Here is a 15,407-nt window from a genome sequence, read left to right as displayed (position 1 = left end):
GGACTTGGTTCCATCGACGCGCATATATCCCGTCTTTCTTGTCGCCAATTAAATCGCATTATTGCACCCGCACCATTACAGACCAGTCCAGTCCAGTCTAATCCTGCATATGGTGTCTAGAACACCCATCCACGATTGCAAAGTATTCTCCATACCGTGTATCTAAATGAAAATCCTCCGTCTGTAAATTGAAAACGGTAAATAGGTAAATTTAGATCCTGGCCACACCGCACCCATTACCCATTCGTTCATCCATTGCCCCGCGCACAGGGCACAAAAAACCCATGCGAAACCGCCGTCGTGAAGGCCACGTTTAGCGGGGGTAGCCTTGTAATTATCACGTGGCGTTGCCCGGGTATAGTTACTTTTACCGGACGGGACGGAGTACGGAGTAGTTAGATACTACTTTGCTACGTAAGGTACTCCGTAGTCAGTGTGTATCTACTATCTAGGTTTGTTTAACGTTTCAGCCTCCGTTGCGGTCAGTCGTCATTGGGCTAGTCATTAATATTATTGAGGCTGAAGCCCAGCCCGACGCTGAGGCGTAAGTTCGATACGACGTACGTAGATCCGAACGCGAGTCGGACAAATGCCGAGTCAAGTGTGCCCGGCGGCGGCGGTCGGAGTCGGCCGTCTTGATGATTCCAGTCCAGCCACCTGGGGGAACTGGGAAGGAAACAGCCGGTCGGGTTAGGTTATTGTGGTGAATGGTCATAGCGTGGAGGACTCTCGGAGTCCGGTTGGGTGTTAATAATGTTGTAGTTATGGGGGGAGGGTACGTAATTTGTGTCTGTGCCGGGGATGGATGTTTACTGTCTGTGTCTGTCTACCTAGGTATGAATCTACTTTGTACTCGGGTCTATGAGCTTTGAGTGTGAGTGTGAGTGTGAGTGTGAGTGTGTATACTGTATTGTATTCAATGTGGATCATCGAATGATTGAATGCGGTTAGTTTGTATACAGCACCCAGAGAATTTCATCTCTCGTGTTTAACTATAGCTCCAATTATCATCTAAATAGTCTAGATCAAATCCACGGCACCGAAGCAGTAGAACAAACAATAGAATTGTAACCAACCATAGGTAACTAGTTACACAGTACCAACTTCTAAAGTGTGTCGTAGCAAACCGACCCGTCTCACTGACCTCATCCTTCCTACTTTAGTACTACTTACTTTAATTTCCTACCACTGCAAGCCTCATGTACACTATACCATAGTGACACAGTGCCAGAGATCCCGAGCTCCTGATTCGATCACATGAAACCATTTCCCCCCCTTCATGCTCCTCAGCCACCGAATCCATCATCCATCCATCCATCGCTTGAACTTCCCAAACAGGCACCACCACACCCCCATCAATCATGTGAACAAGTCTCCCGCGGGGTCTGGCCAGTATCCAGTGAGTGGTCACTGACCGACCGGGGAACAGAACACCCAAGGTACGTACGTACGTACTTAGAATAGGTTGTTGTGAAGGTTGGGCACTAGCCACGTTTTGCAGAAGGCAACCAACCAGCCCCTGAACCCACCATGCGTCGCGAGAAAACCCAGTTTCGGGGTTTCGAGAATCGTTCTAGAAGCGGGCGTAGGGAGTTGAGGGAATCCCCATTTGGGGTTATGCTTTCGGGGTGGGTGCGCTGAGCGCGGCTTTGTGCGGGCTTCTTTCCATGCCATCCAACATCATCCAACCAGGCAGGGCAGGTTCTGCAGTGGTTGGTAATGTATTATGTATGGTATGTTATTTTGGTATTGCGGGTGGGGATGGGGATCGGGTCCGGCCGGGGATGCTTGTATGTATGTATGTATGGATGTATGTATGGATGTACCTTAGCTGTTTTGTATATCCAGCACGTATCCATAATCATTCCCATATGGTGGTTAGTGGCAGAAATTTTCATTCGGAGTGGGCCAATCAGGCTGGAGATAATTAGATGTGCGTTCTAGTCTTCTAGATCGATGCCCGATGGGACGATGATTGAGTCTTTCAGTCTGGGACTGTGTTGAGGTGTGTGTGTGTGTGTCACTGTGTATGTACTGTTGTATGGACTATTCTTGGCATCAAATTCCCGCCTTTTTTGATATCCCATCTATCGAACTAGGTAACTTATCTCCTCTCTCATTCCGTGCAGACCGCCTCGACTTCGTTGTTAGCGTGCTGGCTGGCTGGAAGACATGCATATAGATAGATACCTTAGCATCGACACACGTTCTTATGAGCGAGTATTAATTAAGAATGAAGAGTCGGTCGACCCGACCTGTGTGTGTCCTGAGCTCGAGAGCTCTTAGCGAATATACCACCTACCTATCTATACCGCTCGAGCTAGATAGTTAGCTACAGGTAAGGTAATTCAAGTACCACCTACTATATATCCAACCGACGTGTTCAAGCCACAGCATCATCGTTATGGGGAACCTTGCCTATACCGATATCATCTCCCATCTCCCATCTCCATCTCCATCATTTCATTTCAATTTCAATTTCCCAACCTCCCACCCAACTTCGCACACCACCTGCCAACCAAAAGTATCTTCGTACGTACGTACTCAAAATCATCCAGACTCGGCATACACCGTTTAATGTCAGTTCCCGTGGCCTGGCCCCGGAGGACTCCCCTCCGATTAAGTTTCATACGATGCGATGCGCAACAGAACCCCACCGGACTCGGGAGAACGAAAGATGGAATATGAATCGTTCCATCGAAGGTCGAAAAAAAACATCATGGATCCATCCGTCTACACGCTAGTGATATTGGTATTAGTATTGGTATTGGTAATGGTATTGGTATTGGGTCTTGCCCGGAGGGGATTAGTGGGCGACTGTTGGGCGGTGGTATTTCGTCCCGTCGGATGCAGATTACACATACTTACAACATACACATACACTTAAATTACCTAAATAGGCACAGTAACTAACCTACTGTAGGTAGTATGTATATAGGTAGTAAGGTAGTGTGGCTACCTATACAGTCAGGTATACCGAGGTATGGGCAGGGGTTCGGGGAATCCAGGTCAGTGAGATTTGGTGGAACCGGTATAATAGGGTCTCTTTATTGGACATGGGGTGGGATTCTCGGCGTTGGATCGGATACATCTATCTGCCAGTACCTTCAACCTTGCCCTACCTAGGTATCTAGGTATCTACTTGAAGTGGTCGGTTTTTGAGGAGCCGGGGTTGGGGTCGTATGGACGGAGTAATCACGGGGAAATTGATCCTTTACGCCTTTGCGGGCTTTAGTTAGTTAGGGCCACTGGCCATGTTAGTCATCTACTTACCTAGTTAACTAACTACCGGTGGTTGATGGTCACATGATGGATAGGTAGTTGTGACACGACTCGCGGACACGGAGGCATTCAATAAGTAGGTACATAAGTACATGGGTAAGTAACCTACTAATGAAAAGTCTCTCGTTTGACTGGATATACTCAAGGTTTGATCCTCGCAAAGTCTAAGATTGCTTGATTTTTTTTCGCAAGGGGGTAGATAGATCCGATCTCAGCCCGTTCTGGGAGGATTATTCAGATTCAGACGGATTGTAGGCAGCAACTCTTAGCAGAGAGGTGGTGGTAAGCACTAACGGGTGCCGTACTACAGGTAAAGTAGGTACCTCAAATTAGGGTCCTCTATCCCTAATTATTCTCGTCAAGCGGGTCCCCGAGTTGCATTCTTCCGGACTGGCCCAAAGCCCAAAAGCCACCCGCGAATCAGACCGAACTGAGCCCTGTGCGCTTGCTCTAGTGAGGGGGGAAGGCGCGGGGAGGAGAAAAAGGCGATGGTGATTTGGCGGGGAAGTTGGGGACGGTTTCCTAGTGAGGCTTTTTCTCGCCCCGGGTAGCACATACGGGTCTGAAGATTCAGGGATCTGGTGCTGTACGTACTTACGCAGCGTGTACAGATACAGACAGACTAGGACGATACCGGTAAAGTGGTCATGTCATGCCATTGAGTGGAATCTGAAGGCTGAAGAGGTGGTTCTCCGTCAGCCGCGGGGTAACTGTAGTATCGTCCCGTATTGAGGGTCTCGTTTACGGACGGAGGTACTTGGGCTGTACGACCAGGTACGAACCGGAAGTGTGCTTATGCTTGTGTGGTGGTGGTGGTGGTGGTGGTGCCTCTGCCCTATGCGCTTAGCCGTCTGGGGAATTAGAGTGAAGGCGAAGGCGATGGCAACAAAGCTGATGGAGTGTTGCACCTGGCCCTGCCCTCTGGATGACAATAATCATAATAATAATAATGACCCCGGTTATCATTTCCCAGCACATCGTCCGCCTGCATATGCCGAGGGGGACTTGCTGCGTGTAACCGGAGAGTACTTACGCATCCGTCAATAGGAGGATTTGTACGGCCAGGCAAATGCTATCATCGTCGCATCATCCACGGCTGACATCTCCGAGGTCAGGAAAAGCTTGACAAACAAACGGGTTTCCAGATTAAGTTTCTGGCCGGAGGTGAGGCCGTTGGCGAACTCTCCTAGGACCATTCTCTTCGTATCAGATATTGGGGCCGTTGCGAATCATTGCCCTGTCCGTGGCTATGAGGGTATCACAGTCGGTAACCACCTAATCTCCCATCGCCAACAAAACGAGGTACTGTTGCATTGTTGCATCGGAGCAATACTCTTTGCTTGCAGAGGTAGGGTGACCTTCGTATGATCGGGGTGATGAGTTGACATGTCCACCACAAGCCAGCAGCCACAGGATATGGGTCCAAAAGCAAAACGGATCATCGTTCACGACGTCAGCCACGACGATGTCTCATCTCTGAGAGGGAGAGGCAGTCTGATCCACCCGCCGCGACGTTCCCCGGATTTCTCCCCGCGATGCCCGATGATCCTGTCTGCCTGTCTGCCTGTCTGCCTGTCTGTCTGCCTGCCTGCCATGCACGGAGCATACAGTGAACTTCAGCCACCTTCGACACCCAAACCCGATCCCCGATTCGCCATGATTATTGTCCTTGTAGGTACATACCAATGTACCTTCCATCACGTGGTCACATGGGCACCCGAGGGACTTTGCAACAGTCAGCATCATCTGTACGCCCCCACGAGAGGGGGCAAAAGGTTCGCCCAGCAAGCCAAGCTGGGAGCGAACAAAGAAAGAACTGGTCCGGGTCAGGTACTTTGCTGCAGGTGCAGGTGCTGGTGCGGGCTTTTCCAGGCCCTGACTGTCGATCGCCGGGTCAGTCACCAGATCTCTGCGTTGGCAAAAATGCGATCATGCCCTTGCTCGCCTCCTGGATAATCCCGGCCCTTACGCGCTGACAAGTCATCGTTCGTTCGTTTGTTCAATCTTTCTTTCTTTCTTTCTTTCGTCTGGTGTCTTCGGGATTCGATTTAAAAAAAAAAGAAAGAAAGAAAGAAAGAAAAATGTAAATATTGCTTAGCGACGTTTCCGCCGATCTATACGATAAACAATATCCCGCGCTGCCTTTTTTTTTTTCTTTACCCTTTCTGTCATTTTTGTCTCTCACGCGTGATCCTTGGAGACAGACACTGACAGGGTCTCTGGCCTGCCTCGCCCTCCGTCACAATCACAGTCACAATTCACAGTCACAGACACAGACACGGACACGGACACAGACACGGACACTCCGTGGAATCCGATCCTGGGAAGGGATAGGTAGGGAATTGCCAGGAAGGAAGTCATGTTCGACAATGAGGTCAGACTCAGTGCCCTAATACCTCCCCCCAGCAACCGGTTCCGTCATGAGCCGCCATCCACCACCAACCACCATTAGGTATCTATACCGAGAACTGCACTGCACTGCAATCTCCGTTTCTGGATACCCTCCTCTCCTCTCCTCCCCTCCTCCTCCTTACTTCTCTTCTCTTCTCTTCTCTTCTCTTCTCTTCTCTTCTCTTCCCCCTCTTCTTCTTTGACCTCCAATCCCTCGTATCCGAGTCGAGTCCAGACCTATTGATCAGCATTCATCCGTCCATGCATCCTTTCCTCCCTCCCTCAACTTTCCGAATTCCCGAAAATTCCATCTCATCATCTATTTGACTTTTCTTTTCCCTTTATCCCTCCCCCGGGAATCACTGAGCTACATACATACAGTGAGTGGTACTTACATCCGGTACTCACTCAGACGAGACATCAGCCAGCATCACCACCCATCCATCGCCCCTGAATCTGACCTGACCTGACCTGACCTGAACTGGCACATCGGCCCGCATCTTTCCCTTTTCTCTTTTTTTTTTTTTTTTTTTCCCGGTCACACGCCCACATCTCACCCCCCATCCCCATGTTCATCAGTCAGTCAATCAATCCTTATTTTGATATTCCCGGGTGCGTGCTGTACTGTGCTGAGTTGGCAGCCTCAAGGTCAAGCACAAGGTCAAGGTCAGTCAGTGATCAGTGGTCGTTGATTGTTGGTCGTTGGTAGTCGGTCAAATGTCTCATCTGTCTTTGTCTTTGTGGGGGTGGGGATGGGTGAGTCGGTGAGTGAGTGACGAGAATGAGCAAGGAAGACGTCAGTCAGTCAGATCAGACATGGTAGTATCAAGTATCGAGTATCAGGTATCAGGTATCAGTCGTGGTGGAAGTAGGGTACGTGGTAGTCTTATCATATCGTCTTTGTTCCACCTTCGATCTGCCTACCTACCTACATACCTACTTACCTATAGTACCTACTTACCTATAGTACCTACCTACCTACATACGTATCGGGATTTGCGACGCCACCATCTGGATCTGGGCTAGATCTGTCTGTCTGGTCAGCCGGTCTGGTGGGCCCAGTGTCTTGGGGGCTTTAGTGATGGGGAAGGGAATGGAAATATAAGTAATGTAGTGGCGGTGTGGGGGTTTTATTGTAGTTGTGGTGGTGATTGTCTCACAGGTGGAACGAGGATACGAGTTTCGAGTTACGAGTGAGTGAGTGAGTGAGTGAGAGTGTCAATTTAGGTCTTCAGGCCTGAACTGAAAGCAAGCAGGAAGACCGAAGACCGGACCGGGGAGAGGAGGGGAGGTTCTTGTTCTTGTCAATAAACAAACACAAACACAAACACAAACAAACAGAGCAGACCAGAGCAAAACATCACAAAACAAGACAGAACAGGACAGAACAGAACAAGATATAGAAAAAGAACTTGAAGCTAGATGAAGCCAGCCTCATATCTCTCTGTTCTGTAGTGGCTAATGGAAATAAATAACTTGAACCTAAATCCAGCAGGAGTGAAGGTATCCAAAGATCTTGGCCTAATCACCAGAGATGCGTAGATAGATATAGGGAAATAAGCTAGAAGAACAGTGGTTCTGAAATAACTAGTATCTAGGAAGTGAAAACAACACACCCTATTACTGTTAGGCCACAGGTGAAGTCAGTCATACAGAACTAGTAGTAACTTTCCAGAGAGGAACCTGTTGATCTCCTCTGGTGGTTTTTTAATGTACTATATATACTATACTATATATACTATACTATATATACTATATTATCCTAACAACCAAAGAGACCAACTGCTTAGTACCTAGGTAGACATCATCCCACACCCAACCTATACACATTTCCTGGCTCTTGACCACTAAAATATCTACCTACCAAAATAACCAGTTTTACTTGACAATCAACTAATAATTTTTAACAATTGATTTCCTTCCCGTCAAGAAAAACACGGAGAAATTCATACATCGTGAGGTTCAAAGCTGTCACGTATAACCGAGGGTAGGATGGGAGGGGTTTGCACGGAAGGGAAAGGGTGTTATGGCGGATTGGAACAGATATGTATACGTATGGGGACTTTCTTCTTAGAAAGAGGTGATGGGAGCTTCTCTTTTCTTTTCTTTTTTTTATCTTTTTTTTGTTGTGGGGTTCGTGGATATTGGCTTTTAGGGGTCGAGAGAGAGAGAGAGAGACGGTTTGGATAGCTTCGTTCTTTGATATTTCTTGTGGATGAGATGATACGATCAGAGGGTCTCGGGGCTTTCGACACACCCGGACTTAGGAATTAGGTTTTTATTTAATGATCAGGGATATATATGGTTCTCTGGTTGATGAGAAACTGACTCAAATTAACTGAGTCGGAATCATTCAACAGTCTAGCAAAAGAATCGCGAACATGTAGATATAGAAACGGCGCAAATAACGGGGTCCAACAACAGCTTTCCTACGATCACATCCGGTACAAGGCTCTGGGTAAGGTCATGTCCTATTGGCTGTTGAGTGAAAGGTCTTATTATACATAGTGCTCATTACAAAGGATGTAGGTGATGAAAAGCCTCAAGGTGGAGGAGACCTTCGATCGGGCAGGCCTGCTTCAGCTTCACAGAGATCCCTTGGAACTCGACGAGCGGCGCTCCCAGCCGATGACGGCGGGCTTCATAGGGCCGGAGAAGAGAGTCGAGTAGTCTGTTCCCGGCACGCCCTTCTTGCCATCCACGTTGAAGAGCTTGACGTGGCGCACCATCGTCGCGATGATAACCCCGAGGTTCACGTAGGCGAACTTCTCCCCAATGCAGCGGTGGCGACCAGCACCAAAGGGCAGGTAGGGACTGGCGGTGCCCTTGGAGACCGTGCCGTAACCGTAGTCGACCATCTCGCCCTCCTCCTCTTCCTTGTCGGGCTGGTTCTCCCAGCGATGGGGATCCCACCGGCTGGCGTTCGGGAAGTACTCGTCGCTGAGGGCGGTCACGCCGGGGGAGGCGAGCAGTACATAGTTCTCGGGGACGATGTATGAGGTGCCAGGCACGGGGAGCGGGTTCTTGACCTTGCGCATGATGGAGTGGATGGATGAGTGCATGCGCAGAGTCTCCTTGATGACACTCTGTTGGAAGGGGAGCTTGTCGAGGTCGGAGTACTGCAGGGGCTGGAAGACGCCGTTTTGGTTACTGAGATTGGCCAGCTGTTCCTGGTAGAGCTCCTCGAGCACCTGAGGCTCCGAGGCCAAGCGCAGCATGATCCAGGAACTAATCGACGACGACGAGTGCTGTCCAGCCATCAAGAGCGTGATCATCATGTGGGCAATCTCCTTGTCCGGGACCGGTTGTCCATTCTTGTACGAGCAGTGCATCAGGTTCCAGATCATATCCGACTTCTCCTCGTCGGGGTTCTTGCGCCGTTCCTCAATGATGTCCGTGTAGACCTTCCTCATCTGAGCGTGTGCGGCATCGCGCTTCCGGTTGTGCGGCAACGGGGCCCAGGGCAGCATGAAGTTGATCGGGCTGAACCCCTTGTCCAGGTCATGGTACAGATCCGCGAACTCGGCCGTCAGCTTCTTGCGGACCTCCTCGCCCTGCAGCGCGCGTGCAGCGGTGTAGATGGTGATCTCGGCCATGGCGGCAGTGACATCGATCCGGCCCGAGGGGCCGTTGAACCGCGGGGAGGTCTCGAGGTAGTCGAGGGTTTCCTTTTCGATGAGCTGGACGTGCGACTCGAGCGCCGCTTGCGTGAGGCCGAACTTGATGAACTTCTTCTGCTCCATCAGTTTGGAGTTGGGGCAGTCGTAGACGACATCGGATCCGAACACGGGAATGGTGAGGGGGCCGTAGACCTCCTCCGCGTTAACGTCCTTGAGTTTGCCATTGAGGATGAAGTCGTTGCCCTGGACGCCCAGGTACACGGTGGTCTTTTGGCCCAGGAGCACGAAGGTGAAGATGTCGCCGTACTGCCAATCCCTGGGTTAGCAAACGCAGCCAATTGGCGCGGACAGGCGACGAACCTTCTCTCTGCAGGAATTAAAGAAGGCGTAGGGGTCAATCCCGTAGCTGATGGTGCTGCCCAGAAAGGGGACCCAGTGGAAGACCACGGGGGGTTCTTTCTTGTTGCGGAAGAGGAATTGGCGCGCAACGTTCAGGACGATCGCGACGACAACCGCAGTGAATGCGTAGGTGCTTGCGACAGCGAGGAACGCCATCTTGGAAGTTGGAAGGCCAGACAGCGAGCGATAAGAGAAGGGAAAGGGGGAAAGGAGGCAGGAGAGAGAAGTGCGGAAGAAGGTTCACGTCGTGTGCTCCTTTCTTTCCTTGTACCTGGCCAAGCACCATTACCCCTGGGGCTCACTGGCTAGCCGGCTAGCCTGCTAGCCTGCTAACCTGCTAACCTGCTAACATGGCTGTGCGCGGTGATTCCTGGGCCGGGTCAGACCACTTGGAGATCGTCTGGAACCAGAATCGAACCATGCAAGGACCGATGCAAATGGGATGTTTGCTGATGCCTTAGGGACCTGACAGGCGCGGCAGCCAGTCATGTTGGCCCTGGATGCGCGGAACGGGACTAGCGCGACGGGGGCAATCGCGACCGTCGTATTGGATACGCCGGTCTCTGATTGGTCAATCCCAGACCGGTGATCTGGCCCATTTTAGTCCAAGTCCTCTCCAGTCTCTCCGCAAACTGGTCGATTGATAACAGACTCGTCTGTGAGTCAGGATGAGTCATGGTGATGAGGCCGTGGATCTGACTCAGGCAGCGATGAGGTCACTCGCCTGCCTGTCCATTTCGGGCTTAGCCCCCCCGGCAGCTCCACCCGCCGCCCGCCAATATACTTCACGGCGCGTCTGCTTCCTGCCATGGACTTTCCACTCAGTATAGCTCTCTCACCCCGATTTCCCTCAAAACATACCCCAGCATGAGCAACACACACACAGGGAGCTCTGCCAACGCCGGCTCGGCCGCGGGCCAGCGGCCCATCTCCAAAGCAGAAGCCACCGACCCCCGAGAGTTCCAACTCAACCAGCTCCGACGACGCTTCCATCCCACAGAAACCAGCAATGAGGCGGGCACCACATTGACTTTCGGGCTGGCCCCGTCGGATCCCGATTTTCCCTTCGAGATGGACAAGCTGCAGTGTATTCTCCAGGTGCCCCGGACGTACCCCGCGCAGGGGAGGCCGTCTATCAGAGTGACCAACGCCGAAATGGGGAGCGCGTTCCAGGAGAATATCGCACGAGGCTTCGACGATATTGTCGACAGTACGATCAGAACCGGTGGTCGCGGGACCTTACTTAGTTGGACGAACGCCCTCGACCGTCACCTGGAGCGGTTGCTCACGACCACGGAACGCGGGCCTATCTTGAAGTTTGTACCTAATGTGGGCAGCAAAGAGCCGGAGGAGCAGAAGCTAGCGCAGAGCTTGAATGCGCTGGCGGTATCATCGGAAAGAAAGCAGCCTGTGGCTCCAAAGCCACGGGTCTTCCAGCCTCCGGCTCCCGTCTTCACGAGAGAGGAGAAGGCTCAGGCCGAGAAGAGACGGGCACTCGAGACGAAGCAGCTTGAAGCTCGTCTTGGGAGATTGCCCTTCTTTCAGAAGTCCGGCGATGGGCTGTTCTTTGTGATTCCAATCCAGCCGCCTAAGCCGGACCGTCTCCCCATCCCTCTTCGCTCTATCAAGACCGTCAAGCTCCGGGTACCTACTTTGTACCCTCTGGAGCCGAGTGTCATTGAGCTTCAAGGAGTCGCTGGCAAAGAGGCCGAAGCTGTGCAGGCTGGCTTTTCGCAGTGGCTTGAAGGGAACAAGCAGATGAATCTGGTATCACAAGTTAACTACTTGACGAGCAATATGCACAACTTCGCCAAAACACCCCTGAAAGCTCCCGAGCCAACTCCTGCACCTGAGCCATCCGTCACTGAACTGCCCATCACTCAGATTATCAGGGAGCCAGAACCGACTCCGGCTCCGACGACAGCACTAGAGGATAAGCCACATGTTCACGTGGTACCACGACCCCCAGAGTGGACGGCGGGCGAGCACAGCAGTGGCTCTGAGGAATCGGAATTCACTGCGTCTGAAGATGAGCCTACTGATGGCGACGAAGAGGAAGACGGCGGTACCCCAGTTCCAGATCTCCCGGAGACTTCAACTGCCGATCGTGGAGTTGCCCTCTCGTTCCCTTTCCTAGAACTCTACGGGATCGAGCTTCTAGAGCTGGTGGGTCTCTACATCACCGTGAAGTGCGATCGATGTAAAGAGCACCTGGATGTGAAGAACATCCCGCAAATCAAGGACAAGAGCGATGAGCTAGCCCCGAAGATCGAGACTTGCAAGAAGTGCACGAATACCATGAGCCTTGGTGAGTCGCAATCGTGGCATATAGTGAGCTGAAGCGGCAGAGACTGATATTGTGCAGGATTCCGTCGACAGCTGATGCATCCGAGCGCTACTCGCGCTGGGTATCTCGACTTGGATGGATGTACGGTTGTGGACCTTTTACCTAGGTGAGTCCTTGTCATGAACCCAACCCAGGTGTCGTGAGCATGATATCTTTCCCACCATACTCTCCAACAAACAGTGCTCACCCTTTACAGTAACTTCATCCCAACCTGCGCCGAATGCTCCACCCCCTTCCCCGGGCCCGGCGTCGTCGCCGTCCGTGGCGAGAGTGCGATGGCGAATTGCCGCCAATGCCATCGAAAAATGGGTACATCCCCCCCCCTTCCCCTTCCTCGTCTCAGCCAAAAACAGTAACTTACATACTCGCAGTCTTCAAAATTCCCGAAGTCAAATTCCTCAAAGTCGGATCCGCAGCCTGTAAGTTCCACCCAGCAGATCTCCTCATCACAAAACTAATATACCCAGTCTCCTCTCGCTTCCGTGCCCCTCCGCGCAAGAAGGTAAGTACCAGGTCCAACAGCATCTCACATTCCAACCTGCTGACTTTACCCACCAGCCAAAGGAAATCCTCGGCATCGTCGCCGGCCAAGAACTCCCTCGTCGCGGCCGCTGCACGCACTACGCAAAGAGCTATCGCTGGTTCCGGTATATTTCCCCCTCGATCCCTTTTTCTCCCAAACTCCATAGAAACAGACACAACTAACACCCCACAGATTCAGCTGCTGCGCAAAAGTCTTCCCTTGCGATAAGTACGAACCAACCCCCTCTCCTCCCCTTTCTCCCACCGCGTCTCACATCCCCACCATGAAACAAACAAATACTCACCTTAATAGGTGCCACGACGCCGCCGAAGACCATCCCAACGAGCACGCGAACCGCATGATCTGGTAAGCTCCTTCATACCACAACACCACCCCTCCCCCCACCCCCTTAATATAATATAGCACTCAAAGCTAATGGTTAAATGTGCAGTGGTTACTGCTCCCGCGAACAAATCTACCGTCCCGAGAACTGCGGCGTCTGTCGCGCCGTGCTTATCGGGAAAGCAGGCAGCGGGTTCTGGGAGGGTGGGAAAGGGACACGGAATCGGACATTGATGAGTCGGAAAGGTATGTTTGTCTTTGTCTTTGGTCGTTCTGATTTGAGTGGTTTCTTGTTTGAGTGGTTGGTTGGTTGGTTGGTTGTTTTGGTTTGGATGTGCTGACGGTGAGATGTAGATCCGCGGAAGTATAAGAGGCGGGGGGGGTCAGTGGTTGGTTCGAAGAAGTAGAAATAGGTAGGGTATATTATATTATACCATGGAGGCTGGTGTTGTGGATATTGAGGAATGGGCATCAATTATATTATACCATTGCATTAAGATGTTATAAAGGGGGCAATCACACGGTGAATACATGATACAAATGAACGAACACCACTTCCCACTTCCCACCAACCACTACCCAAGTCTATACATACCTACACACGCACCCCCAACCCTAAATCCGATAAACCGCAACCGCAACCGCAACCGCAACCACCACACCCCAAACCCCCATACCCACCATCAACATAAACAACACACTCCCCCAGAAACGCCACCACTCCCTCGCATCCCTCCGATCCACCCACACCTGCCTCAACGTGCTCGGCCTCTTGCTATCCAAAAACGTCTTGATCATCCTCAGCCTGGGCCCGAAATACGCAAACCGGATGAACGGCTGATCCTGCATGGACAGATCGTGCTCGAACACCGCCCGCATCATGAACCGTATGTCTTCGGGATAGTACGGGTGCAGGGACAGGATGTCGCGCATGGGCGCGGAGGTGATTTTCGTTTGGTGGCAGGGGCCGAGGGGTTTGATTGTGGTGGATGGGTGGGAGAGGTTGAATGTGGTTTGCAGGGTGGGGGGGAGGGAGAGGCGGGTGAGGAAGGGGGAGGAGAGGATCTGATTGAAGGGGGTGCGGTGGGGATTGGGTTTGGGGTTGGGTTTGGGAGAAGGGATTGGAGCTTGCGGGAGGCTTGGGATGAGGTGGGTTGGAAGAGGAGGGCGTATGTGAGGGATAACTCGATGAAGGTTGGTTGAAAGTAATCGTGTTCTGAGTGGAGGAGATCGTGGCCGTTGTAGAGGTATGTGGGGTGGGCGAAGACGCGCAGGGCGTTTCGGTGGGGGCCGGTGAAGATCGTGAGGTGTTCGGAGAGGCTGTCTGTCCATTCGATGGCGAGGTCGCCGAAGTCTTGGAGGTAGGAGAGGTTGAATTGTGCGGGGGAGAAGGAGGGAGCGGGCGACTCTTCCAGCGGAAAGGGTGGGAAATCGTCCTGTCCGTCCGTGAGTTTGTAATGGGATTGGACCATTTGGAAGATCTGGTGGATGGGGAGGGATTTATATCGCAGGTAGAAGGTGTAGGTTAGCGGGTCGCGCAATTCCATGTATCGTGTTGTGAGGACTAGGGCGGCGAGACAGTCGTATATCAGGTGGAATTGGTATAGGAGGTGGACGGGCGATTTCAGCTCGTCCTGGGAGAGGATTCGGCGGGCGTAGCATTGCTTTAAGAGGTCCTCTAGGCTTGTGTTGTTCAACCCGTCTGTGAGTTTGGCTTTCTGGGATGCACGTCCGGCTTGGATTAACACCTTCAGGATTGTGTCTGCGTTGTATACTCGCCAGTCGACGCATTGCCCGTCGCGGCATTCTACGCAATCATACCGTCGGTTTTCGAGTCGAGTCAGGATTGTGAGCAATCGGGGCAATCGTGAGTATTCGAATAGGGCTCGCGATTTCTCTCGTCCGCCATCGCTATCAAGGAAGTCCATTCGCTGGACCTCCATGGTGAAGATCGCTTCGATGAGAAGCTCCCGATGGGCGGCTAGATTTTCGGCGTTGAAGACGATGTCCTCGTTGTCGGACCATCCGATTGAATGGTATATTTCCGGGAATCGCTCAAAGGCTTGCCGGTATGCGTCATCGGTGGCTTTTTGCTCTTCTGGGGGGGAGGTGGATTTGTTCCAGTAGTCTGTACGGGGATTACTACTTCTTCTTCCTCCTCTCTGTGGTGACGTGTAGAGACAGGGGCAGGGACTACCATACTGTGGTATTTCTGTAGATGGAGGTTGTTTTCCGCCTCGATCTCCTTTTCGGACATCAGTTCCACTTGAAAAGTCGGAATCCTCTCCCCTTTTCCATGTTTGATCTCGTCATTGAGGGATTTCCAGATGGGGTCGTTGACTCGCGCTTTTACTCGCACCTCGCGGGAAGGCAGCGGTTTGGGTCCCTGGCTGGTGGAGGTGGGCTCGGTCGTGTTCCGCGTTGATGCGATGAGCTTCGCTAGGAGCTCTACTTCCTCTGCGATGGACTCGTTGGAGTCGGACCTGGCGGGGTTAGAAGAGTT

The 15,407-nt window shown here is 51.9% G+C and overlaps 5 protein-coding genes across 5 annotated transcripts; 3 read left to right on the top strand and 2 right to left on the bottom strand.

Moving 5' to 3' along the window:
- Window positions 1–1,184: 1,184 nt before the first annotated feature.
- Window positions 1,185–1,577, top strand: BO70DRAFT_60867 (uncharacterized protein). Its single transcript, XM_025548587.1, has 2 exons — window positions 1,185–1,439; window positions 1,502–1,577. The coding sequence occupies exons 1-2, from the start codon at window positions 1,258–1,260 to the stop codon at window positions 1,521–1,523; spliced, it is 204 nt and encodes a 67-aa protein (XP_025398213.1). The 5' UTR covers window positions 1,185–1,257; the 3' UTR covers window positions 1,524–1,577.
- A 2,995-nt stretch (window positions 1,578–4,572) lies between these two features.
- Window positions 4,573–5,257, top strand: BO70DRAFT_363158 (uncharacterized protein). Its single transcript, XM_025543496.1, has 2 exons — window positions 4,573–4,630; window positions 4,687–5,257. Exon 2 carries the CDS (start codon window positions 4,825–4,827, stop codon window positions 5,236–5,238), a length of 414 nt encoding a protein of 137 aa, XP_025398212.1. The 5' UTR covers window positions 4,573–4,630; window positions 4,687–4,824; the 3' UTR covers window positions 5,239–5,257.
- Window positions 5,258–7,930: 2,673 nt separating this feature from the next.
- Window positions 7,931–10,125, bottom strand: BO70DRAFT_317071 (cytochrome P450). Its single transcript, XM_025540369.1, has 2 exons — window positions 9,654–10,125; window positions 7,931–9,599 (listed from the first exon to the last, which is right to left on the bottom strand). Exons 1-2 carry the CDS (start codon window positions 9,846–9,848, stop codon window positions 8,259–8,261), a joined length of 1,536 nt encoding a protein of 511 aa, XP_025398211.1. The 5' UTR covers window positions 9,849–10,125; the 3' UTR covers window positions 7,931–8,258.
- Window positions 10,126–10,521: 396 nt separating this feature from the next.
- On the top strand, window positions 10,522–13,356 carry BO70DRAFT_317070 (uncharacterized protein). Its single transcript, XM_025540368.1, has 9 exons — window positions 10,522–12,000; window positions 12,058–12,145; window positions 12,236–12,348; window positions 12,411–12,458; window positions 12,507–12,541; window positions 12,598–12,686; window positions 12,755–12,928; window positions 13,014–13,150; window positions 13,253–13,356. The coding sequence occupies exons 1-9, from the start codon at window positions 10,560–10,562 to the stop codon at window positions 13,309–13,311; spliced, it is 2,184 nt and encodes a 727-aa protein (XP_025398210.1). The 5' UTR covers window positions 10,522–10,559; the 3' UTR covers window positions 13,312–13,356.
- A 163-nt stretch (window positions 13,357–13,519) lies between these two features.
- On the bottom strand, window positions 13,520–15,161 carry BO70DRAFT_372023 (uncharacterized protein; the record flags this gene model as incomplete). The annotated part of the gene is made up of 3 exons (XM_025544827.1): window positions 13,520–14,042; window positions 14,090–15,032; window positions 15,107–15,161. 3 exons carry the CDS (start codon window positions 15,159–15,161, stop codon window positions 13,520–13,522), a joined length of 1,521 nt encoding a protein of 506 aa, XP_025398209.1.
- Window positions 15,162–15,407: the final 246 nt, after the last annotated feature.

The sequence above is a fragment of the Aspergillus heteromorphus genome (genome assembly GCF_003184545.1).
Source record: "Aspergillus heteromorphus CBS 117.55 chromosome Unknown BO70scaffold_17, whole genome shotgun sequence".
NCBI classification, from domain to species: domain Eukaryota; kingdom Fungi; phylum Ascomycota; class Eurotiomycetes; order Eurotiales; family Aspergillaceae; genus Aspergillus; species Aspergillus heteromorphus.
Note: the sequence above shows the minus strand (reverse complement) of the source record. Positions and strands in the feature narration are given on the sequence as shown.